We start from the raw sequence: 26,941 nt of genomic DNA, 5'->3' as shown, positions 1-26,941 counted from the left end.
GCACGAATTTAAGTAGGATGTGACCGATCTCCTGATGGCGTGGCAAGCATTGTACTTCTTTGTGCGCTTAATTCATACAGTAACAGTATGTTGTAGAGCCAAGTTGGCGTCGGTTCAGTTGAGAACGTTTCGAAAAGTTTATTGGATATGAATAGCCAAATTGTTTCTTACATATCTTGTTTTCTTCACAAAAGGCTCACGGCTAAGAAACAAATACAGGGCCATCTGTTGCTTAAACCCGACCCTAGAAGTCGACAATGGTTGCAGATGCTGAAAGCTTTCATTTTGTGCATTCACAATGAGATTAGGGGCCTTGCTACTCCCAGAACTACAGCAGTAGAAAATAAAGTTACAACAGATATAAAACTGAATAACTGCTTTTATCGACCAACTCATTTGTCACTGTACTGGGGTTTCTCTCAGGTCTTCTTTATGCTGAGGCTCAGCATGGTGCCGTGCTTTTAATTCTTGACTTTTTTTTAGAGGATCTGGTTTAAGAGTATTTAAGAGTATTGCTTGGTGCACGCTGAGATGCCCAGGAGCCGAGCAGACGGGCTGGGGTGGATTAGCATAATTAAACCTGGCTTGTATTAATGAGAGGTATCCCTGATGTGCTGGATATAGGAGAAACCGCTCTGTGCTACTGTACCAATTGATCACAGGTTCTCAGAAGAACCAAGGAATAAACAAATGATCAATATCTAAAGATAGAGATTTGACCACAACGTGGTATTAAAAAAAACATTTAAAAAAAGAAAGGTTTTTCATGAGAGTGCACAAGGGATGTGGCGGTGATGAAATTTGACATGTAAAAACACTGGTAGTACCGGTGACTCCGGGGTTTGGTGTTGGGTAGTTGAAGATGCGGCGGCCGTGCGTATGATGCATTTTACTTTGTTTTGAATAAGTGACAATTCGGGAACGGTAATTGCTTAGCTTAATCTTTCTTAATAAAACCACACAAAACTACAAATAGGTGAAAATTTCATGGGCTTATATTAAACACATACTTAACAAAATGAATAACCCCTGCACATACCATGCAAAATAAAGAAAAAGAAATAAAGATAAAAAAACCTTAACGTCAGAAAGGTTACCTTTAACAAAACAAAAATTCACGACACACATCGCGCAAAAAATAAATAAGAAACTAAATTAAAAACCTTTACATTAAAAAAGTTTCCAAATGAATAAGAAACATAAAAGAAAGGGAATAAGGAACGAAATACTTTATGTTAAATAAATGGCAAAGCACTGGCTTTTTAAAATATGATCAAAAAGAAAAAAGAGAATTTAAACTTAACTGGCTCTTGATGACAGACAGTGCTTACATATTTTAATATGTTCTTTGACAGAAAAGCCTCCGCCATCATCTTATCAGTCAGCTTACTCTCCTCCTGCTGCTGATCTTTGCTGTGACAATTGTTATGCTGAATGCAGCAGCCGCGTACAGATGCGCAGTCTGGTCTTTAACTAAACTATAAGATTTATTTCTATAAAATTTCTAAATGACGGCGGGGGTCAGTGCCGCAGTGGACAAGTGATGTAATAGGTTGTTTTCAACTGAGCCCACCTTGTTCAGGCGTTCTTGGACTGTTTCGTTTTTTTGGTGCTGATCTGAGCATGATTGCCATGTTCATATATGCATAAAGGAACCGATCCAAGGGAGAAGACACACATGGTCTGGAACAAAATGAGTCAGGTGTGAAAACACCCTAAGAGTATGTACTATGCTGGCTCCTCTGCTTTACCAGCTGAGCTGTGCTGTTGAAGAGCATGGTTGTGTTAGACCAGCACTAACCCTCATAAACCAGTCTACACCAGCACAAAGATGGTTTGTGATGTGGATATCTGATCTTCCATAACCGCACTTTTGAATATTGGCATTAAGTTGGGTCCAACCTATATCTTATTCATGAGTAGAACTGCTTCACACTGGACAATTTTTTGTTGATGCAGTTTTTTGGTTGATACCACAATAATAGAGCGATGTTAAAAAACTCAATTAAAATCAGAATTTTGTCTGTGTAAAAGTAATATATTTTTCTGATAAAAAGATAAAAAAAGGTAAAGAGAAATTGTCATTCTGCTTTTGGATACCCATAAGAAAGAAAAATCGCAGATGAGATCATTAATTTCTTTTCTCCTAGACGTCAATGAGATTAAAGGAGAGCAAATGGAAACATTTACTCAAATCTTCTGTGTATCAGATATTTCTCATGAAATAAAGACCCAGAAATCTTACAAATGTCTTGATTGGAGTTTCAGAAGCATTCTCAATGTCACAAACTGAGCTCAAATTTGCCAAGTCTACAAACAGAAGTTTTAAATATAAACACAATTACTTCTTATCAAATTGAATCTAATCCAGATTATTGCATTTTTTTATAATCTACATTAATTTCTATTCTTACTACAGTTTTAGGAGAAACATCTTAGACTAAAGTAAATCAATACTTGCAAATGAAACACAACTAAGAACAGCATCAAATCTCCTGAGATATAAGAGCAACCACTGAGCAATTACATTTTCCTCTGGCTATCTAGTTTTGCTCTTAAATGCGTTAAATTTTAAATTTGATGCCTTTTAGTTGGCCAAGGATGCAGTGACTAACTAAATTTTGTTTCCAGATGGACTGGTTAAAAACAATCTGCAGGTGACGCACAAAAGTCACGTAAAACCCGGCCAATCAGATTAGAGCTTGCCAGATCGATGAAGTGCCTTCCAGTCTTCGGTGTCAATATGCATCAGGCAGTCGGTGAACAGACTGCTGTGGGCGTTCTGTCTGAGGTTGAGACTTGAGCTCTGGGTCAAACTGCCTCACTTGTCCCAATGCACAAGGAATAAATGTCTGAAAAGCAGATTAATAGAAGTTCTGGTGACTGGGGGATCCAGATTTAGCGTTTTCCATCAAGATTGTGATCTAATTTCTTTTTGGAAATATGGAACTGCATCAGAAATGGGATTTATTCATTCCTCACCAGCTTAAGCGCTGCACTCACGGTACAGTATTACGAAGAGGCTAAGCCGTAAATATTCTGGGTTGCCAAAACGAAATAAAAATGACACTGTTTATACACAGTTTAGTAATTCCTCGGCTGCCAGATATTTTTCCTTCACCCCCTCCCGTTTCCATTCGATAACAGTCCTTCCTCCCTTTTTAAACATGCCACTTAATCATCTCGAAATAACGTCTCAGGTGACAAAGGCAATGAGCAGCCGTGGAAATAGAACAAGCCTGGTGACATTGAACAGTTTTCACAGGTTCAAATGACATTTTGTAAATGACATTTGGTGAATTTTCCTCCCACATCTGAGGAACATCTCGAGAGCACCGGCGCATACGACATCTGTAGGGTTATTTCCAGCCAGACAGAGGAATCTCAAGTCATCACCTCTTTGAATAGACGCCCACAAGTTTGTTTTCTTTGGTATTTAAAAATGTGCCTTGGGAAGCAGACTTTGCTGTTATGCTGACGTGTGGGTTTGGATTCAAACGGCATATTAAGTAGAGACGTTAATATCAACTCCTACTCGGGGTCAGTGTCTTCTTCCAGTGTCACGGGCTGCCATTAAACCAAAGTGTTCTCAAACCTCCGAGGTTTTGCAACCGTTTATACCGTTTTCATTTCCTCGTCTCATCATCTAATTTGCACATTAATTTCATTTGTTATGGCAAACAACAGATAGCAACAGATTGAGATGCATTGGCTCATCAAAGCAGCCAACCAACCTTGAATACTGAGACAGGATGAGAATATTCTAGCACGGACGTCTCTTACATCAGGCAGTAGGTGTATTTTTATGAGCTCGCTGACATTTTAGTGCGGTTTCGTGACTGGTTGTCATTTTGCATTGCACAGGTCTATTCTTTTGAATTAAAGTGCGCGGTCAACTCGGATAACAACTTTTGCGATTAATTGCATCAGAAATAATTGTGATAGTCGATAATATTGTCGTTTGAAAAATATCTTATGCCACTGATTAAGTAATGATATAATATTGCAAGTACACCCTTTACAGAACAAATACCTTTAAATATAATATTTGGACATTGAAATTGGAACATAAATAATAACTGGAGTGTAAATATTTCAAATCAATAAAGCAGACACTTCCAGTCAACCAGTTATAATTGGTTGATTTACCTTACAAGCTGTTCTGATGAAGTTTAGGGTAAGCAGAGCCTTACGCAGGGCGTGTTTGGGGGCGGGGCGTCCGTCATGGAGACAATGATAACAATTTAATATTTTAGCAATACTTTGGATCACATTAGCACTTTCTGATAAACCAAAATTTTATTTAACAACATATTGGCTAAAACGAATAGGCAGCAAATCCTTCGCTATCATTTCGGTGATTAGTTGTGTATCTTTTCACCTCTGGCTGCGCTGCATTTCTGTCTGACGGTAAAAGATGCGATGCTCGTCTGAGTTGCATCTTTGGTGGTATCGGAAGACATTTTATGTACAAATAGTAGATGATAACGCGAACTTACTCGCAGTAGATTTGTGAGACAGCTTGGCGCTGCATATTATGCACTGAACTGTTTTTTCATCTATTTTTTCGAAGTGAAGCCAGACATCACTACGCGACTTTGAAGCCATTTTATCTGTTTTTCGGTTTGGACTTTGGACCGCGATCATGAACGCTAACCAATCTGTGCTCAAGGTGCCGCCCAAAAGGCTGCTATAACCAATCAAAGTATTTTTTTTAACTCAGATCATCGTTTTTATGATCAATCGTCGCTGTTGCATTCGAGTACAAGAGTGATCGAGTACTGTGCCCATCCCTAGTATTCATACATGTGACATGTCATATTAACTTTCGAGCTCCAAATGCGGCTTTTCTTATCGGAGTGGGAGGTTTACGGCTTTGACTACAGTCGATTGCTTTTCCGAACTGGCTATATTCGTCAGGATAAAATGTTTTTATGTAAACAATGCATGTATAAACACAATGGCGATATATTACATCACCAACAACTACCGACGTCAAGTTTTTACATCACGAAATAAGTCGATAAATGGACTATCTGGCGACATTGATTTCATATTCGCACCCGGCTGTCACTGCCTGCCAGTATGGCGGTGTAAACTGAATAGGTCAGACATTGCAAGCGGTTGTTACGCTCACATTTCCTCTCCAATGTCACAGCTCGCGCTCTCGTTTACAAAACTTGCATGATGGCAGATGTGATTGGAAATGATCGGACATTAGTATGCCGATCCCGATCACTTTGAAAATGCCTTGATCGGCCCCCGATCCAGATCTTTGCGATCGGCTCGGTGACATCCCTAATTATAAGTATGACAGTTATGACAAAATACCATGATTGTCCTCAATATAATGATCATACTGCTGACAGTTGCTTCTGTGCTCGGATAGTTTCGTGTTGACAGTGAAATAGTAGGTACTCTGAAGTGTTACATAATAGGCTCTTATGCCCTGTTTTATATCAGAGATTTGCCATAGATAACATTTTAATTATTGGAGAATATAAATCATATCGTTTAGAATAAGCAGTTATGATTTCCTTTTCTTTATGTAAAATGCTTCCTCTGGTCTTTACAACACTAAGACTTCTTTGCTCAAACTCGATTTAGTGATGAGTAAATGTATGAGTCAGTCCTATTGTTTAGTTATATAATACATAATACTAGCATGATTTATTATTGTAGATCTGTAGGAAGGAGGGTTTACTTTTCAGTCAAATAAAATTGGCAAATTTCTCTTGCTGCCTATATGTCCAGTATATTTTACAAGAAGAACGAAGACCTTAAATGCCGTGTGGGCACATGCTCTACTATTTTGAGTCATCTTGAAAAAGAGAAGCAAGTGAACTAGTGTTTTGAGCCTGAAAAAAAGTAATTTATGGAAATTAAATAAACTCTGTCTGGCGTTTTGCTACTGAGGTTAAAAACAGACAGAAGGACAATATTTCAGAGGCAGTCCTACAAAGGTCAACTCAGTTTTTCAGATTTTATTATGACATGTATTTCCTTTTTTTTCCAAACCAAAGCATTACCAAATGTGTCTCAGAGATTAAATATTTAACCCAGTTGTAATCTATTTTTATCATACCTGCAAATTCTGCACTTTTCAGTGAAATTTGCCATTTTAGTCCAATTATGCTATTCTTGTGAATCTTATAGATCCGAAGAGTTTTTACCCAGAGTGGGGGTGGGGGGTTGGTTAGTTATTGATGAAATGTAAGTCCTCTGTGTCATGTTTTGAACATTCGATGCACAGATACAGGTATAGGATCAGGTGCGAATGCGGCAGGAAAAGCGCATTCTAAACGTAATTTTTGCGCCTGTGAGAAGCATTGCTGAAAGAAACGGACGTATAAAATAGAATTAGGAAGGTGCACCTCCTTATTAAATGTAGACAAATAAAGATAATTTAAGATGTTTAATTACAACTTGGAGCATTGGGATTGCGAGGGCAATGTACTTATTCTTTATAAAAATCTCAAATTCAACTAAAATCCATATTTTTAACTTCTTTTTCCTGTAGCTCAAAATTAGAATGTGCGCATTGCGACTGATCATGCCCACAGCACATGTCTAATTTGCATATAAGTTTCACCTAGGTCAGGGGTTGACAACCCGTGGCTCTCTTTTGCCCCCCCTGCTGCGGCAGTCTTTATAATAAGGCCCTCTTTATGCATGTTATTAAGATGTGTTCTGGTCGATCGGATCAAAAGTGTCCTGACTTCTTCAAGAAATATCTGAAAAGCATATACATTTGCCCAGCCATACACCCTGGCTGGGTAAATGTAGTTGCTTTTTCAGATATTTCATTCGAAAAGACGAAATAAATGCATGCAATGTACATATCACCGCGACCAGAGATGACAGAAAAAGTATGCAGAGGGCAGCAAATGTATTTCTGCTTTGACAGATGTGAGACAGCGACGAACACTGTATGCGTTCTGTATGAGTTATACGTGTTAGAAATGGAATGGTGAGAAAACATTCTTGGTACGTTGGTACGTATCTTTAAACCAAACTTTTAGGTCTTTAGCCAGCATAGTTTAAATCCTGTCTGGCTAGCGCTTCACATAATGTTTACGCATGATGTCCGTATGCGGAGAGTAGGGGGTCTCTTGTGGCTGTTCATCAAATGCAGCAAAAACAAAAGCCAAAACAGAAGTCTCCGGTAAAAAGCTGAAGTCTAACTAATGCAGCGAGTGCAACACCACGACACTACTCTCCTTTTGCAACACTCATACTTATTGCCCATGCAGGTTCAAATTGCTAACATCTTAATACAATAAACATCACACTTTATTGCCACCTGGTGATGCATAGTGTGCCATAATGCATAAAAAAATGTGACCCCTGGTCGTATGGCTATCACCATTTTCACCTCTTCCGAGTTTGCAGCTCTGTGTTATATTCAGGGGTTTAAGAAAACATCCCAGGATATGTTCCAATACCATTAAACAGCACATTGTAAAACAAATTGGCTCAAACGTGATCTTGTGCCGTAAAGAGGCTCTCACGGGGTTCCACATGTCCACTGACAGCGAGGTTTAAAGGATCCTCTCACTGTCAATCCGGTGTCTCTTTGGATTTGGATCAGCAATTTTCCAACAGCTGACACCCTCCCTGGTCACGTTCGAGTTCCTCGATGGGGCTCGTCCTTCCTCCCTACACCACATCAGCCTGAATGACTTTCTGGGAAGCCCAAGAGCGGAAGCTTTGATTTGAGTCCGGTCAGCTATCGTGCTTTCTGTGGCTTAACACGGCAGAGGAAACATCCATTGTTCATAGTTACTGCATATCACACTGTGAAAAAATGTTCTTCAGTGGGACAATAGACAAACTGTAGGTTTCTGGAAGGGCCATTTACGCCAAACAAAGTGAGTTCCAGGCGAGAGATGAGATGTGCAGGTGTGTAATGGGATTTTTCAGTTTACACAGTACTGTACAGAACCAAGTAGTGTCAGAACTCAATGCATTCACTCAAATTGGTTGTGTGGGGCTTTGAAGTGTTGTTTATTTGGTTAACTTAATGTAGTTTTATTGCAAAAGTCTATGTTTTATATTAACAAAGTGAAAATGACAATTATTTGTGCACATTCATAACATAAACATAATAAAACATAATAAATTGCATACAGTACTATATAATATAACTGTTAAATGGACCCCTTTACGGCCATCAACACGCTTATGTCATGACATTAGCTGGAGGCAAAACAAAGGGAAAACGTACTCGGTTACTTACGTAACCTCGGTTCCCTGAGATACGGGAACGAGTACTGCGTAGCAGGACGCTATGGGGAAAACTCCTTTTTCTCCGATGACTGAAGCAATTCAAAAGCGCAGTGAAAACTGCACGGTGATTGGTTGGAAAAAAGCAGAGCTTTAAACCAATCGTAGCGGAGCTGCCGGACCAATGGCGATGGCACCCGCCAAAATGGGCGGGGCTTATGGCTATATAAGCAGACACATCGCCGTAGGGTCTTCAGGTTACTTCGACTGAAGCGACGACACAGCAGCTCGTAGCACGGCAAGGAACGCAGTACTCGTTCCCGTATCTCAGGGAACCGAGGTTACGTAAGTAACCGAGTACGTTCCCTATCGATACTTCACTCGTACTGCGTAGCAGGACGCTATGGGGAACCAGTATAATCACGCCGTGCTACGGATGGAACGAAAAACGTAAATAGTCTCAGAGGCTGGCTCGGAGACGGAGAAAAGCAGAGAAACCCTGAAAACGGTAGCTCTAACTCCCGTGGGGCATTGAAGGCCCAAGGAAGAGTAAGCTAGTGATATAGCCTCAACTATCCACTTCGATAGTCTATGTTTCGAGACCGAAGACCCCTTGGTGCGGTCGCCGAAGCACACAAAGAGCTGTTCCGACCGTCTGAATAGGGCGGAGCGCTCGATGTATATTCTTAACGCTCTGACTGGGCAGAGCAGACTGAGCTCTGGATCCCGCTCTGAGGAGGGGAGCGCAGAGAGCGAAATGACCTGCGCTCTGAACGGAGTCGAGAGCACCTTAGGTACATAGCCATGTCTTGGTTTGAGAACGACTCTGGCGTCGTTAGGCCCAAATTCCAGACAGGATGAGCTTACAGAGAGAGCCTGCAAGTCACTCACACGCTTCACCGATGCTAAAGCGAGAAGCAGAGCGGTCTTGAGCGTTAACGGACGGAGGTCTGCAGATAGCAGCGGCTCAAAGGGAGGACCCCTTAGAGCCCTCAGGACCGTGGGCAGATCCCAACAGGGAACTGTAAGAGGGCGAGGGGGGTGTAGCCGCCTAGAGCCCTTCAGGAAACGAACGATAAGATCGTTCTGGCCCACTCCTTGTCCTCCGACGTGGGTATGTGAGGCTGAAATAGCCGCCACATAGACTTTGAGTGTGGAAGGGGCACGGCCGTTATCCAACAACTCTTGTAAGAATGACAGTATCAGTGATATGTCACAGGACACTGGGTCAGCGCCGCGTGTTGTAAACCAGGAGGCGAAGACAGACCATTTGAGGGCGTAGAGGCGTCTAGTAGACGGAGCTCTAGCTTGTGATATGGTGTTCAGTACGCTCTCTGGGAGGTCCGTAGGCTCCCGTCGAGAGGCCAAAGGTGCAGAGCCCACAGCTCTGGCTGGGGGTGCCATATCGTGTTCCCTGCCTGAGAGAGGAGGTCCCGCCTCAGGGGAATGGGCCACGGGGCTGCTATTAGCAGCTGGGAGAGATCTGCGACCCAAGGCTGGTTCGTCCACAGAGGGGCTACCAGAAGCACTCGGTGAGCTTGATCCCTGATTCTCCTGATCGTCTGCTGTAAGAGCGCGATCGGGGGGAAAGCATAGAGGAGCCGGTTGGGCCAAGCGTGGGCCAAGGCGTCCTTGCCCTTCGAGAAGTACGTCGGGCAATGAGTATTGTCTTCTGAGGCGAAAAGGTCGACTTCCGCCTTGCCGAAGATTTGCCAGATTGCTGAACCGACATGGGGTGGAGCGTCCATTCGTCTGAAGGAACGTTGCTCCGAGATAGCATATCTGCTCCCCGGTTCAGTTTGCCTGGAAGATGAGTTGCCCTCAGTGAGCACAGATTAGACTGGGCCCATTCCAAGAGTATGAGAAACTAGGGAAAAAAGGCGTCTTGAGGAGAGGCCTCCCTGGTGATTTATGTAAGATACCACCGTCATGCTGTCTGATCGGACTAAGACGTGACGATCTTTTAGCACCGGTAGGAAGTAGCGGAGAGCCAACCATACTGCCTGCATTTCCAGGTAGTTGATATGGAGGCTTCTTTCCTGGTTCGACCAGAGGCCGAAGGCCGGTTCGCCATCGCACAGAGCCCCCCAACCCGTGTTGGAGGCGTCTGTCGTGACTACTTTCCGGCTGGACGTGGAGCCCAGAGGCACACCCTGCTCTAGCCAAAGGGGATCTATCCACGGGGCTAGGGCGGTCACGCAAGTTTGGTCCACCCGAACCCGTAGACGTCCAAGACGCCAAGCGTGTGGAGGAACTCTGGGCTTCAGCCAGTACTGTAGGGGGCGCATCCGGAGGATGCCCAGACTCAGTACCTGAGATGCAGAGGCCATAAGACCTAGCATTTTCTGAAAAACCCTGAGGGGGCGTGAAACCCCGGGTGTGAATGAGGCCGCAAGCCGTCGAATGACCAAAGCTCGTTCTGGCGAAATTCTGGCGGTCATGCGTTTCGAGTCGAAGACTGTTCCCAGGAACAAAATGTTTTGGCTGGGTGACAGCGCGCTCTTGGCCAGATTGATCCTGAGTCCCAGGCACTCCAGGTGGCTGAGGAGGAGGGATCTGTGAGACCTTAGCTCGTCCTCCGACTGGGCTAAAACAAGCCAGTCGTCGAGGTAATTCAGAATGCGGATTCCCTTCTGTCTGAGAGGGGAGAGAGCCGCATCCATGCACTTCGTGAAAGTGCGAGGAGCTAGAGAGAGTCCGAATGGAAGGACCGTGTATTGATAAGCAATTCCCTCGTAGGCGAATCTCAAAAATCGTCTGTGACGAGGGGCTATCTGAATGTGGAAGTAAGCATCTTCCAGGTCCAGAGAGAAGAACCAGTCCTCTGGGCGTATTTGCGAGAGGATCTGCTTCATCGTGAGCATTCTGAAGCGCCGTTTCATAAGGACGTGATTCAGATGCCTGAGATCGAGGATGGGGCGGAAGCCGCCGTCCCTCTTTGGTACTAGGAAGTACCGGCTGTAGAAGCCTGACTCGGTTTGGTCTGGGGGAACCATTTCTATGGCTCTTTTTCCCAGTAAATTCCTCAACTCCGTGCGCAGAACGTGAGAATTCGAGTCCTGCACTCGGGTGGGGACGACCCCGCGGAAGCGCGGGGGTCGACGAGCAAACTGGAGAGAATACCCTTGGGATATTATTTCCAGAACCCAGTCTGACACTCCGGGGATGGCTCTCCAGGCCTCGGCCCGGGTGGCAAGGGTTTGTGTGTAAAGGGGAGATGCGCCGTCTTTTGGGGGCTTGACTCCCAGGAACAATGGAAGAGGAAGCTTGCTCTCTTTTTGACCAAGTTTGTGTTTTATTAAACATTTTGCAGACTGTGGTGTGGGCGTTAGAAAAGGCCCCGCACTTACAACATTGCATTTTATTAAACACTTTTTGCCGGCACCCGGAACTGAACGGGGTGACCAGGCAGACATGAGAGCGGTTTTTGAAGGAGGGCCGGCTGGAGCGGGCCCTGTAGCCTTCCTCTTCCTGACAGCGGGCTCAGGACGGGGCCTGAGGCGCGGGGTCCAGCGTGATCTTAGGCCGGGGACCCTGTCGCTGAGGGTGCGGGAAGCGCCGTCCAGAACGGGAGCGCTGACGGCTGTCAGCTCCCGAGGCCTTCTGAGCAGCAGGGGTTCTCACCGGCTGTTGCGTCGAGGCGGGTTTAGGATGGGTCGCCGCTGGCCGAGATCCGGGTCTTTTAGGCAGAAAATGTCTCATGGCTTGCGAAGACTTCTGCGCTGCCGTGAAACGCTCTGCGAAACCCTCCACCGCCGGTCCGAAGAGGCCGGTCGTGGAAATAGGAGCATCCAGGAAGGGGACCTTATCCGCATCCTTGATCTCCGTGAGCGTCAGCCATAGATGACGTTCAAGCACCACCAAGCTGGCCATGGATCTGCCTATCGCCTGGGCCGTGGCCTTGGTGGCGCGTAGAGCAAGATCCGTCGCGCTCCGCAGCTCTCTGAAGAGCGCAGGGTCGGGGTCGGACTCATCCATGCCTTGGAGGAGCTTCGCCTGGTAGACCTGGAGCACTGCCATGGAGTGAAGCGCTGAAGCCGCCTGGCCTGAGGACGAGTATGCGCGTCCAGCGAGGGCCGAGGTGGTCCTGCACGGCTTAGAAGGATGAGAAGCTTTAGCCCTCCATCCGATGGCGGCGGGCGGACACAGATGTGCGGCCACAGACTCATCGAGGGGGGGTAGCTTCTCGTACCCTTTTTCCTCAGCGCCGTCCACGGAGGTGAGCGCAGAGGAGGAAGAAGGTCGAAGACGGGCCGAATAGGGGGCGCGCCATGACTTCGTGAGTTCGCCGTGAACTTCCGGAAAGAACGGTGAGTTACATTGACGAGGAGCCTGACGGCGCCCCGGCAAAAACCACTCGTCCAGGCGGCTGCGAGTGGGTTCCTCTGGGGGAGACCACTCTAAACCCAGCTCGTTGACGGCCTTCGTGAGGACCCGGAAGAGCTCGGAGTCCGCGCCGGGGCCGTGTCCGCTGGGTTCTGGAGACGGCGAGGGGGCGGGGTCATCCAACGAGCCCGCTAACTCCTCCCCGTCTGAAGCCGCTAACGACATGGCGTCGTCATCCTCCGGTTCATTTCCACCGAACGAGATCATGTCACAGGCGGCCGCCAGTGGACGCTGATCTGTTCGGGTGAAACAGACCGGGGAAACATCTCTCTGCGGGGAAGGCGAGGCACGGCGAGCCGGCGTGAGCTCGCGTTTCCCCGAGCGCTTTGCACCTCTACCCCGCTGCTTCGGTCTCACAGAGTCATGTGAGAGCAGAGGCGGGGGGGATCGAGGGGCGGAGTCACTCTCTGAAAAGAAAGCTATCCGCGAGCGCAGAGAGGAGAGACTCATACTCTCGCAGTGAGAGCATTCCGTCTCTTTTAGCGCGTTCTCTGCGTGGGAGAGACCCAGACATGAAACGCACTCGTCGTGACCGTCGACGGCGTGCAGGAAAACCCCACACGAGCGACAGGGACGACGCGGCATTGTAGCGCAGTGAAAACTGCACGTGAATGCCGCAGGAAATTTGCTCTAACACTCTCTGAAAAGAAAGTGTGGAAAGTTTTGCTCTTTTAGCGTCGCCGGATAGCGGCAGGGAAAAGACCGGCTGCAAGCGAAGCCGCTCTCAAGCGAAGGCGCCAACTGAAACCGCCGGAGCGAAACCGCTGACGAATCCGCTGGAGCGAAGGCGCTGAGCCGTGGTCGAATCCGCTGCAGGTGCTCTCTCGACGGCGAAGCAGTCAGTCTCGGGAAGCGAAGACGAGTCGTCGCTGAAGGAGAAGAGATCTGAAGACCCTACGGCGATGTGTCTGCTTATATAGCCATAAGCCCCGCCCATTTTGGCGGGTGCCATCGCCATTGGTCCGGCAGCTCCGCTACGATTGGTTTAAAGCTCTGCTTTTTTCCAACCAATCACCGTGCAGTTTTCACTGCGCTTTTGAATTGCTTCAGTCATCGGAGAAAAAGGAGTTTTCCCCATAGCGTCCTGCTACGCAGTACGAGTGAAGTATCGATAGGGAACTGGAGGCAGTCAATACAAGCAGTTTAGAATATCATCTTGTTGTGTTGTTTAGTGCCACAATCGACAGAATACAGTCTCCAATTTGATATTTTGACACATACCTGCTGCCATTGCCAAACAAAAACACTGACGACAGCTGTAGTTAAACACAATAAAACGAGCGGACGGAACAGAAATGCTCATCAGAAAAGCTCGCATTTCACTTCATGACACAAGATTAAAGAGGTACTGTCTTTTGTTGGTGTAGATTATGATGTGGGTATGTATGCCCAAATCAGAAACTGAGTAACAACTACAAGGTTATTTTTGACGTAGAGTGTTTTATAGATGTGTGTGTGTGCAGAGTTTGTATGTATGTGCAAGTGTTTTATAGATGTGTGTGTGCGGAGTTTGTATGTATGTGCTAGTGGTTTATAGATGTGTGTGTGCGGAGTTTGTATGTATGTGCGAGTGTTTTATAGATGTGTGTGTGCGGAGTTTGTATGTATGTGCGAGTGTTTTATAGATGTGTGTGTGCGGAGTTTGTATGTATGTGCGAGTGTTTTATAGATGTGTGTGTGCAGAGTTTGTATGTATGTGCGAGTGTTTTATAGATGTGTGTGTGCGGAGTTTGTATGTATGTGCGAGTGTTTTATAGATGTGTGTGTGCAGTGTTTGTATGTATGTGCGAGTGTTTTATAGATGTGTGTGTGTGCGGAGTTTGTATGTATGTGCGAGTGTTTTATAGATGTGTGTGTGCGGAGTTTGTATGTATGTGCGAGTGTTTTATAGATGTGTGTGTGCGGAGTTTGTATGTATGTGCTAGTGTTTTATAGATGTGTGTGTGTGCAGAGTTTGTATGTATGTGCGAGTGTTTTATAGATGTGTGTGTGTGTGCGGAGTTTGTATGTATGTGCGAGTGTTTTATAGATGTGTGTGTGTGCGGAGTTTGTATGTATGTGCGAGTGTTTTATAGATGTGTGTGTGCGGAGTTTGTATGTATGTGCGAGTGTTTTATAGATGTGTGTGTGTGCAGAGTTTGTATGTATGTGCGAGTGTTTTATAGATGTGTGTGTGTGTGCGGAGTTTGTATGTATGTGCGAGTGTTTTATAGATGTGTGTGTGTGCGGAGTTTGTATGTATGTGCAAGTGTTTTATAGATGTGTGTGTGCGGAGTTTGTATGTATGTGCGAGTGTTTTATAGATGTGTGTGTGTGTGCGGAGTTTGTATGTATGTGCGAGTGTTTTATAGATGTGTGTGTGTGTGCGGAGTTTGTATGTATGTGCAAGTGTTTTATAGATGTGTGTGTGCGGAGTTTGTATGTATGTGCGAGTGTTTTATAGATGTGTGTGTGCGGAGTTTGTATGTATGTGCGATTGTTTTATAGATGTGTGTGTGCGGAGTTTGTATGTATGTGCGAGTGTTTTATAGATGTGTGTGTGCGGAGTTTGTATGTATGTGCGAGTGTTTTATAGATGTGTGTGTGTGTGCGGAGTTTGTATGTATGTGCGAGTGTTTTATAGATGTGTGTGTGCGGAGTTTGTATGTATGTGCGATTGTTTTATAGATGTGTGTGTGCGGAGTTTGTATGTATGTGCGAGTGTTTTATAGATGTGTGTGTGCGGAGTTTGTATGTATGTGCGAGTGTTTTATAGATGTGTGTGTGCGGAGTTTGTATGTATGTGCGAGTGTTTTATAGATGTGTGTGTGTGCAGAGTTTGTATGTATGTGCGAGTGTTTTATAGATGTGTGTGTGTGTGCGGAGTTTGTATGTATGTGCGAGTGTTTTATAGATGTGTGTGTGCGGAGTTTGTATGTATGTGCGAGTGTTTTATAGATGTGTGTGTGCGGAGTTTGTATGTATGTGCGAGTGTTTTATAGATGTGTGTGTGCGGAGTTTGTATGTATGTGCGAGTGTTTTATAGATGTGTGTGTGCGGAGTTTGTATGTATGTGCGAGTGTTTTATAGATGTGTGTGTGTGCGGAGTTTGTATGTATGTGCGAGTGTTTTATAGATGTGTGTGTGCAGAGTTTGTATGTATGTGCGAGTGTTTTATAGATGTGTGTGTGTGCGGAGTTTGTATGTATGTGCGAGTGTTTTATAGATGTGTGTGTGCGGAGTTTGTATGTATGTGCGAGTGTTTTATAGATGTGTGTGTGCGGAGTTTATATGTATGTGCGAGTGTTTTATAGATGTGTGTGTGCGGAGTTTGTATGTATGTGCGAGTGTTTTATAGATGTGTGTGTGCGGAGTTTGTATGTATGTGCGAGTGTTTTATAGATGTGTGTGTGCGGAGTTTGTATGTATGTGCGAGTGTTTTATAGATGTGTGTGTGCGGAGTTTGTATGTATGTGCGAGTGTTTTATAGATGTGTGTGTGCAGAGTTTGTATGTATGTGCGAGTGTTTTATAGATGTGTGTGTGCGGAGTTTGTATGTATGTGCGAGTGTTTTATAGATGTGTGTGTGCAGAGTTTGTATAGATGTATACGCTCTCAGTTTATCTTTACTGTACACGCTTGGTTTCTCTGTCTGCTACGGCCACTTAACTGGAGGTAATCCTGTCAGTTCTTCCCTGGATCCATTGAGTGAGCGCCTACAGGCCTGGTTCCTTGTGTTAAAGTTAACTTCAACAGTCCTAGACAGTGAGTGATGTATTGTTCGATAGGATAAAATTTGACCGAGATTTAACTATTTAAAACTCTGGAATCTGAGGGTGCAAAAAATACTAAGAAAACAACCTTAAAGTTGTCCAAATTAAGTCCTTAGCAGCATATTACTCACAAAAATATAGTTTGCATATACTTAGGTAGGAAATGTACAAAATATCTTCACGGAACAGGATCTTTAGTTAATATTCTAATGATTTTTGGCATAAAGTAAAAATCTATCATTTTGACCCACAAATATTGCCAAAAATATTCCTGCGCTACTTAAGACCGGTTTTGGGATCCAGGGTCACAAATAAGTCTTACTAATAATAATGTCAGATTTGCTAGTATTCATCTCCCTACCTTATTTTTCAGCCAATATTAATTCTTTTTTATTTTAAAGTAAATATCTTTATCTAAAATCGATCTATTTAGCTAATATTTATCTATTTAAAGGTCCAGTTTTGAAATTTAGCGACATCTAGCGATGAGGTAGTGAATTACAACTACCTGTCGAAGCACTATGGTGGCTGACACAGGACAAAGATGTCGTCATGTCTTTTTTTTGTTCTTTGCTTAAGGAGATAAAAGTATTTACGAAAGGCGCTCTGTAGTTTGTCCGTTTAGGGCTACTATAGAGACAACACGGCGAATTCCATGCAAGGGAACCCGCAGTGTATGTAGAAAGAAATAGCTCATTATAGTATAATAAAAGCATAACGCTTCATTATGTAAGGTCTTTATACACCTCTGAAGACATAGCTATATTATATTGCATTTCTGTGCGTAGATCCTACAAAAAATTACATACAACACCTTAAAATATCCTTAATAATATTGCATATTCATGCAATATGTTATTCAGTGTGAAGAGAGACAGAAGGAACATATTTCTGGTTTGGTGTATAATGGGACAGTGGGGGGTTCATACTGTAACACAGGGTGGGGAAACGCATCTATCTTACTGCTCCAGTTTCAAAGGAGCACCACTGTCTTAAGATTACTCGATGCAGGAAGATACCATATGGCATTCTAAGGTGCAAAATATTATTTTTCAAAATATTATTTTGTTAGCAAATTTTGCCCTTCATGACAACTGTCAAGGGGGTAATTGTTTATATAACTCATTCGTTTCACTTACATCAAGCCTTAAAATTCTCAAGTGACAAGTAGTTTCAGCAACTATGCACCTCAGCTCCAACCATGTCTTGCCTCTCTGCCCATTTTCGATTATCTGGGAGTGACGCGCAGTGACACGCAGCTAAGATGGTGACGGCCGGCATTTCCCACTTTAGGCTTCAAAAAGGCTCCTCAGAAATCTATGGGTGACGTCATTAGGTAACTACATCCATGTTTCATACAGTCTATGGTTCTAACCAGCTACAAAGCTAAAAGCAATAAAATGTATCTTCTGTCTTTTTTTACCTCCAATTATTCACTTGCCTACCTAGGATACATACCGTTGCATACGCAAGTCAATTTTAGGGTTAGATCAAAGTAAAGGTGACAGTTCCACATTACCACTTTCACAATATAAAATAGGTCATTTAAGATAAACATTTTTTAAATACAATTGAGTCTTGAATGAAAAAAGTGCATTCATAATATTTTATCTCGCTGGGCTTTATGAGATCCAACAAATGATACTCTGGCAGAATAGAATGAAGTCAATCTTTAAGCTTTCCACCCTTCTCAAAACCAGGATTATGGGGAAAGGTTCTGGGGGTCAGGTCATGAACTGCCCTCATCATTTACAGTCACGTATTCTTAATATCATAATAGCCTCCCGCATCAGCGGCCTGATCAAATTATTGAGGCTGCGCCTAGACTTTCAGCGGCTGAGGTTTGCCTCTTGTTACCAGAATGCAACATGAGCCTCTTGAGTTGAGCACAAACAGTTCTGCCTCCACAGGACGCAGCTGCATTTGAAGAGTGTGGAGGAGGGGCAAACTCTCTGCCTTCTCCTCTCTCTCGTCTGCCACTTAAATAAACTCTCATTACGGGTAGAGAGAGTGAATTATCCCCTGGCCTCCGCTGCACCGGAGAGCTTCTGTGAAGTTATGTACAGATGTTGATGGGCACTCAGCACAAATTGCCTGAACACGGTCAGGTCTGAGCCGACTCACGTCGATCCTGGATGCGCTCTGCCTCGGCTCGCTGAGTCTTTCATCAACAGGCGGGGGGAAGACGGCACTCCAAACCCTTTCAAGTGTACTGTTGTGACTGAAACATGTTATGCCTTCGATGATGTTTGCCATTATTTGTATTTGCAAATGCCACGTTAGGTTAATTACTTCTTGCTAAGCTGCCTATAAACTGTTTTTGCGGTGCATGCATGATTCTTTTGAAGTGGAGGGGTTTGTTAATTTTTGGCAATGATATAACAGGATCCCAAACACTAGCATTTAAGGATCTGAGCTATATCTAGTGATCTGAGTATCATAGAGACTTAAGGGGGCGGTCACGTGAGTTATCCACTAAGCATCCATCCCGAACACCTCAGAAACCACATAGCGATGCTTTCAAAACCACTCTGAACGCCCTGGCAACCACCCACAGCATCGTGGCAGCTAGTTGTGCACAGGCAAGCACCACTTTTTACCACTTGCAGAAAATGATGTTTACATAAAACCTACAAAATATGTCTTTGAAGAGTGTATAATTAAAATGACGTGTGTAAAGTGATTTTTTTAAACTTATATTTTTAATGATTATACCTTGTTGCTTATAGGTTTCATAAAAATGATGCCTTTACTTTAGATTGTATTTGACGACAAACACATACTGATAATACAAAAATATAAAGATATTTCTTTAGGTCTTGATGGCTTTTTTGCAATAATGCCACATTGTAGACCATACACTGTGCACATGTGAATTATGTAATGCCAAGGCATTCGCCTTCACAAGTGGGTGGAGCTTAATTAAGCATTAGACATAAAATACACTCACTGGATGTCATTTTTAAACCAGGCATTAATGATAGTATATGAAAATTCTTTATTTCTGTAGTTTTTTAAATTATACAGTTAAGCCATTAATAATTTAACCAATAGCTATAAAAAATCAGTATTTGACTGTAAATATTGAATAGCCTTTCCTGTAGTTTTAAGACGCTGCTGCTCGCGCTCCTCCCATGGTAAGCCTTTCCAGGGGTGGGCCCTTGCATCCCATTCACAGATTTTACGAGCCAAAAGAAGTCGGGGTTTGGGGGGGTTTCCATGGCAACGAGTACCGGGGACGATTACTGTGGTCATGGCATGATCAGCAAGCAAATGCAGGCCTGTCTTAGCAACGGTTCACCAAAGATCGTCCCCCATATGCGAGCGACTGAAAGCGTTATGTAACATCACTCCCAGGATTTATTGCGCGCCGTTGCGCACAGCCAAAGCAGAAGTCTTGCTTCATGTATTATTTTACAGCACTAAGGTATAGTCGTGAGTCGTGAACAACAACAGCTCAGCAGATTGTCAGTAGCTTCCTCATTTGGAAAAGGGTTACACCCACCCCAGGGCTTCAGATAAGTAGCTCATCATATTCTCCACACAGTCACATCTCTCTGGATCCAGCGCCGACTGTAAACACACAGCGGTAATCTGCTTAAGCTGGCCCATGAGCCGATGCAGCGTGACAGGTGTCTTACACGTACTGTACAGTAGCTACGGCAAAAATAGCAACGGCTCGACAATTGAATCTGCAAACTGCAAGGCTTTTTGTATTACCTGGTCACGTCAAGACTTTGAACTGAATGATAACATGGCAGAAATCGGTTTAATTGCAGGGAGAGCTGCATGCACGCAGCGGAAGCCCATACGTGTGGAAAGTAACACTTCATTGTCTGCTTCTACTGTACCTCACCCAGCACGAGTCGCAAATTGACAGACCAGTTAGTTAAGTGATGGAATGTGAGAGATAAGAGAAAAGCCGAATTGTTTAAGAAGTATTTCAGCCATGTGTAAGTTGCATGTCAACGCAAAATGGGAATCGATTGAATTCTTTCTTTTCAGGTGGACTATTTCCCTTTAGAAACAACCTTAAAGGCAGTGTCTGCAATCCTGTCCAGAAACGTTTTTTCTCATGCTGGTTGGAAGTCTCTTAACTCTTAGCATAGGGTCAAAAATAGTGTGGACCAATTCCTGCCCTCGGTCCGAGGGCAATGATACGTGGTGTACATTGTGAGTCAGCCTATTTTGCATCCAACTGCGCACCCTGTTCACGCAGACATCATTTTGATGAAACGGATTATAATTTTTTATACTTTTCCGATTTCGTTCGAATGATGTGAACTGATGAATTGTGCGCAATAATAACAAGAATGTGTATTAAGAAAGTAAAACGGATAAATATTGATTTTATAATTGACGCTGAAGCAGCTGTAAGCGATTTTGGTGTCGCTAGTGGCACTGAATACAATTGAAACAATTATGTTCCAAATAAAGATTAAAATGATTAAAATCCTTCTTAAAACCTTTCCATTGTCTTCCATTGTTTGGAGAAATGGGAGTCCCGTCCCAAGTGTGTGCAATGGGCAAACTGCAGTCTCCCAAATGTACCTTAAATATCTAGAATTGTGACAGACGAAGGTGTTATACGCTAACATTCATTCCTTAATAATATTTTTTCTAGATTGTAGATCGTTGATTGTAGAACAATAATGTGATGATGAGAATTATGCCGTGACTGAAGAAAAATAAAACAAAGTTATACGGATTTCAACCTGAGGGTGAGTCAATTATGACAGAACTAATAATCTTTGGGTGAAATATCCCTTTCAATAAAAAAAAGATATTTTGTCACAATTATGTTTTTGTATTAAAGCGATTTCAAATGCCTTTAGATTAAATTACTCACAAGATCACAAAATATATTAAATGTTTTAACGGTATAATGTACATATCAGGAAACCTGTACCAACTGTCAGATAGTTATTTTTGTTAATACTTTGTCGTATTTAGAAAAAAATCAATGACAGATGCTTTACTCGGTTACAAAAGTGTACAAAGATATTTAGTAAACAAGATCCTTTTGTTGATAAATACTTGACCAGCATACGGCCAGATTGGCTTGTTTTTCCAACACCCCTCAACAGCCTAATTTAGTAATTCTCTAACCTTTTCAGTCAACATCTTTAAGTTGTTTGTGGTGTTTGTAAGATTAAGTCAACCTAGGAGAATGGCACCGCAGGTTGTAAACAACCATGTAGTACCCATGGGTCCCAAGAATCTGACTGTGTCTAAAAATGCCACTATGTTAAACAACATCCCTACAGCTTTGGAAAATAAAAGGCTACACTATTCTGTGAATTCTTTGCGGTTTTGTGAACAGAAATGCCATTGTCTCATTACATATGTTGCGTAGCCCGCAGCATCGCTCTGGTGGATCGCCGGACACCCCTGCCACTCAGAACATTAACATACTCTGCACACGCTCAGGCTTCACAACACGGGATGTCACGTTGCCAAGCAACGGCTCCACATCACGTACAGAATGTTGTGAGCTTTTTGAGGATCTTACTCCCAGGAAAAGGTACAGCAACAACACGTGATAAACATCTAGTTCTGGGAGAAAAAAAGATGAGCAAATAACACGTCTTGTGAACTCGTTCTAAATTATGTTTGTTTACTTAAAGCAAACGCACCGTAAAGGAACTAAGTGCAGAAGTGTGTGAATAACAGCAGATGAGCGCTGAATTCACTGCACTCAAATAAAAAGCCTCGTAATTGGGTTCCCTCTCTCTCCATTATCACTTTTATCACAGCCCCTAGATTCAAAGGGTTCTGAATACATTTTAGAGCTCGTTCGGGCGGTTATCATTTTCTGTGGGAAACATTTATCACTGAACATGACAGGCATGGCAAGAAATAAGACCGTTATTGTGGTGAATCTAGGTTACATTGGAACTGAGACCTCAGCCCATAAAGCCAAGTTATTAAAGGCGAAAAAACATTTGTGTTCAAGCTGTATTGTAACGTGTAAAGGTGAGATCAGAAATTTGTCTAGATTGAACAATTTTATACAAAAGCAAGTTTTTATTTTGAGAAAAAAATAAGCCCTCGATAATCTGCCGCTGTTTAATACAATAGCTAGCCTAGGTAAAGTTTTAATATCAGCTTTAGTCGTGTTTTTCTTCTTTAGCTATAATAACCAAAACGACTAGAGGAATCGAGGTTTTAACCAAAAGAGATTTTGGATCACTATGGATGACTAGATTGACCAATTTTTAGACTAGTTAGTGTTGATATTTTAGCAGTAGTGCTGTGTTTGATATTGCATTGTAAAATGTGGTGTCTTCAAAATTAAACGTATAAAATAATGCTTTGGTTTTCTATTGCATTGCGAGTTGTTCCACTAGTTTTTAACACAGGGCTAGTTTTTAACGCATGTGTCCATGGTCTTCCGAACACATGTTGGAGACTGACGATGAAAGTCATCAAACTATCTTAATTTGTGTTCCAAAGATGAACAGAGGTCGTTGAGGGGTGTTGGAAAAACAAGCCAATCTGGCCATGAGCTGGTCAGAGGTCCTAGCGGTTGGCACGATATCCCTTTAAGGCTGTAATTCATTACTATATAATAAATTAAATAAATTCATTACCTCATCCGTGAACATGATGGGTGACCTCCATACGCCTCTGGATGGTGAAAACAACATGTCCCATAATTCCACTCTCCTACATAACGTCATTTAGCTTTGCCTTTTGTTGTTTCCAAAGTGCACCATCTTGCGGTCCAAATGTACATATTGTGGCTTTAAAACCACAAGTATTACCTCCCACTTGTTATAGTTCTCAATACCAGCAGCTTTGACAATTGATAAAACCATTTTGGAGTCAATTCAAGGTAAATATTAAAATATTTATAACAAGTGTTAATCGAATTTTAGTGTACACCTCATTTACCTTTATTAAACTGTCAACTTTAATTCCAGGGAAAACACAATCTAATGCGGAAATCATGTCAAACTGTCTCTTCACGGAACTAAGCATTTCACATTATACTCCCATAGCTGAGGTCCAGATTGCCATTTCATTTCATTTGTGTCTGTTTTCCTGCACAGCGCTGGTAAACGTATGATTGCACAGGTGCTTTACCCCCTTACTCATACAGTCTTTTTGTTTTTCTTTATTGTCAAGCCGTTTGAAGAATCTCTTCCCCGTGGGGTGGTAACCTACCCACGGTACCACTGTCAGACCGCAGGCAGTGCATTTGAAATCCAGATCTAGTCATGGCCGTCATCGCAAAGGCAGATTTCGTTCCCAGCACCTTATCGAATAGCTTGCGGCAGAAATGGACCTAATATAGAGGAAGCAGCTCCAGTTGTCGAGCCGGGCTTGTAATTTCCTTCCTGAGTTTTATAATGAGCTGCGATGCTATTTTTTATGTTTTGCTGAGCGGTTGTTGCGGTTGTCACCAGTGATGGAAAGTTTCCTCACCACACAGTTTAACAGGGTTTTTTATCCTCAGCTGGGTGTTAGGATCAAAGGAATCGCAAAACAATATGCAGAGTAATGGGTTCCGTATTTATCCACTGATGTGCAGATACAATTTTGGTTTATTAAAATGAAGAGTTTATGACCTATATTAGAAAAGAACCATTGTTGCCATCTTAGTGATTCTCGCTGGATTTAGGGACTTTTCAGACCCATTTAGTTACTTTAAAAAAGTGGCTGGTGACAAGTCTGGTGACTCCTTTCAGTAGTTGGTATCCATGTAATGCAAATACAGCACAACGCATTAGTGTCACAAACATGCAATTTGCCGTATGACATCATCTGACAACATTTAGTGACTTCAAGAAGGCTTTAGCTACTTGTTAGTAGTTAATAGTTAATAGTTGGCAACACTTATAGAGTTAATGTAGCAACATTTGAACTTGGCAACATTTGGAGCAGCGAAAACCTGACTGATAGACTAACATCTCATACCACATAATTGATGTCATTGATGTCATTGATGACTATATCAACTGACCTACAATTTGGGTACAACAATAACAAATGAAGTTTAACATAAAATATGTCAATTGATTTAAACTTGTCTACAAAATTATCGCTCATTTAAATCAAAAACAGCCATTGTGCAGCTGACAACATTTCACAGTGACACATTTGGATCCAGAGCTAACCTAGATGTGTTTGTAAAAGTTCTGTTCAGATGTTTTGTAAAAATGGGACGAATTCTCGCTTTTCAGGTGGTGTTCTCAATCTCCAGCAGAGATACTGACAAATAAAAATGCCTGCAAATCTCCTCAATGATTCGCTTATAAGATGTGATGTGACAGTTGTGCAGGGCCATTTGTTTCTCCGGAGAAAAGCTGCAGATGCGTTCACCAAAAAAACAAACACGCTCTGATTTTGAGCAGTATGACATGCAGTTCAAATGGCAACATTTTAAAAGGCATTCTGATATTTTATTAAAGATCCTGCCAGCATTGTTAAAATGTTATACATTTGCGTCATTCTGGATGTGATAAACAGATGGGGTGAGATGCACGTTGTGTGACTGGGTGGATGAGACGCAGAAACATCCAGCTGTAGTCACATGCACATACACCAACTTGCAAGAAATATTGTATCCAACACAATATTCACACTTTTCAGGACCGTCACAAGAAGAAAGTGTAACCCAGGAAACAAACTCCAGAAATGGGGTCAGCAATAATGCGAAAAAGCATTATATTACTAGAAACTCTGGTTGTTATAGATAACGGGACAGTTCAACCAAACACTACAAATATTTTATCATTTACTACTATGTGACTTTCTTTCTTTTGCAAAACACAAACAAAGATATTTTGAAGAACGTTGATAACCAAACAAAACCCTGGCCCCCATTGACTTCCATTATGTGGACATAAAACCACTTGAGACATTTTTCCAACAAATGTTGTGTTCCACAGAAGAAAGAGTGATGAGGTTGAATGAGGATGAATAAATGATGGCACAATTTTTGAGTGAACAATCCCTTTGTGAGTGGAAATCATGTACTCTGGATTTGCCACAAACTGTGTATGACCTCTTTTTGCTTCAGTTAAGTGTTCCTGGGCATTTTTGTGCCAGTGCTTCACTTTCTTTAACAGAAAATGTAAATGCTTTAAGCAGTGTTGTTCTCATTATTATTATTTTATAAATAATATAGAGCAGAGACCAAAGTGGCCATAACACTTGCAGTATTATCATGCATCTCCCAGCATGCCCTGCTAATAAGCGGCTAATTTATTAAAAGAACGAACTGGCCTCACAGCGCCTTTAAAACGCTACCAGAATTGCCAAATTGACAGATTAAAGTTCTTCTTTTGTCCAGTAATGTTTCAAGGGACCGTAAACGTAAGTGGACACGGAATGAATGGTCCATCTTCTAACACCAACACACATCCAATAGTATCGATTGAATATGCTGATTTAATTGAGGTTTACATTTGCTCGGGTTTGACCATTTATTAAATTACCTGGAAGACAAAAGGCCACCATCTGTGCGCTGCTTCTGTCTTTGCTCTGCTGTCTTTGTCTGTACTAATTTCCCTAACATCTCCTGTGCTCGGACATACGGATGAGCAATGACCTCAGTTGAATCATCGGCCAGCCCAACTGGGTTTTATTTTCCCTCAATTGAAACCTATCGATCTGTTTTGCTCTCGCCTTTCTATGTTTGTAAAGAAAAAAGTGTTGAATGTATTACTTTTAAATCAGCCTTAGAAATTAGAAATAGGAATAAATCTCAGCGCTCTGGGTTGCGTTTCTAGCATATTGCTGAATGCGCGGTCGAGCGGCCATCACACTCGGGCACAATAATGCGTAAATGAATCTGAAAGGTGAAATGGCCGCGCTGACAATGAGCTTGTTATCTTCACTGTTTGTTGTCGCCTCTCATTTAAACGGATCAAAATGATGCACCGTTGTTTATCAGAGGAGCCTGTGTCCCGCAGGTTTCCATAGTTACACGTGCGCCTGTAAATGCGAAGACATCAGCTGCTCGTGTGGAGTTAATGAAAAGCGCTCAGCGTCACTGTGTGCTGTTGAATTATGTATGTGACAAAATGTAGTTTGAAAAGTTTCTCGATCGTGAGATCTGTTGTTATTCTGACGTGCTTTTAATGTGTTTTAATACTGGTTCTTTCATTTTTTCTCTTTAGTTTCTCTGCAAGTAGATATCACACCTCCTCAGGGTGAGATCAGTGTGGGGGAGTCTCGATTCTTTCTGTGTGAAGGTAAGTCTTTATTTTTGACCAGACACATTTAGACTTCATTACTGTTATTGCAAGAAATGATTGTTTGGCATCTCTGTAATGTTTTCATCTTGAACACTTTTATGTGGTTTGTTCAACTCTTGTCATTGTAATATTTGCATGCTGAATCCAGATTCATTTTCAACTGATCTTTGTATTGATTTATTTTGGGATAAATAAGGACAGTTCTCCCAAAAATGAAATGCGGTTCCAAAAGCGTTTTTTCTCTATATTTAAACTAGTTAATGAAACGTTACACCATTCATCATTTACTCTCCCTATCCACAAAAGAGGATATTTTGAAGAAAGTTGGTTACTGAACTTCACTTCTATTGTATATGCAAGTGAATGGGG

The 26,941-nt window shown here is 42.7% G+C and overlaps 1 protein-coding gene across 3 annotated transcripts in view; it reads left to right on the top strand.

The window, feature by feature from the left end:
• The window catches only part of ncam1b (neural cell adhesion molecule 1b), an 80,381-nt gene that overhangs the window by 7,074 nt on the left and 46,366 nt on the right, over window positions 1–26,941 (top strand). For all 3 annotated transcript variants that reach the window (XM_079482091.1, XM_079482090.1, XM_079482089.1), the window contains exon 2: window positions 26,495–26,569. In XM_079482091.1, the coding sequence (XP_079338217.1) occupies window positions 26,495–26,569 (75 nt within the window). The remainder of the gene's footprint in view (window positions 1–26,494; window positions 26,570–26,941) is intronic.

Source organism: Barbatula barbatula (assembly GCF_947034865.1).
Source record: "Barbatula barbatula genome assembly, chromosome: 19".
NCBI classification, from domain to species: domain Eukaryota; kingdom Metazoa; phylum Chordata; class Actinopteri; order Cypriniformes; family Nemacheilidae; genus Barbatula; species Barbatula barbatula.
The sequence above is the reverse complement of the archived record's forward strand: the minus strand, read 5'-3'. Positions and strand labels throughout refer to the sequence as shown.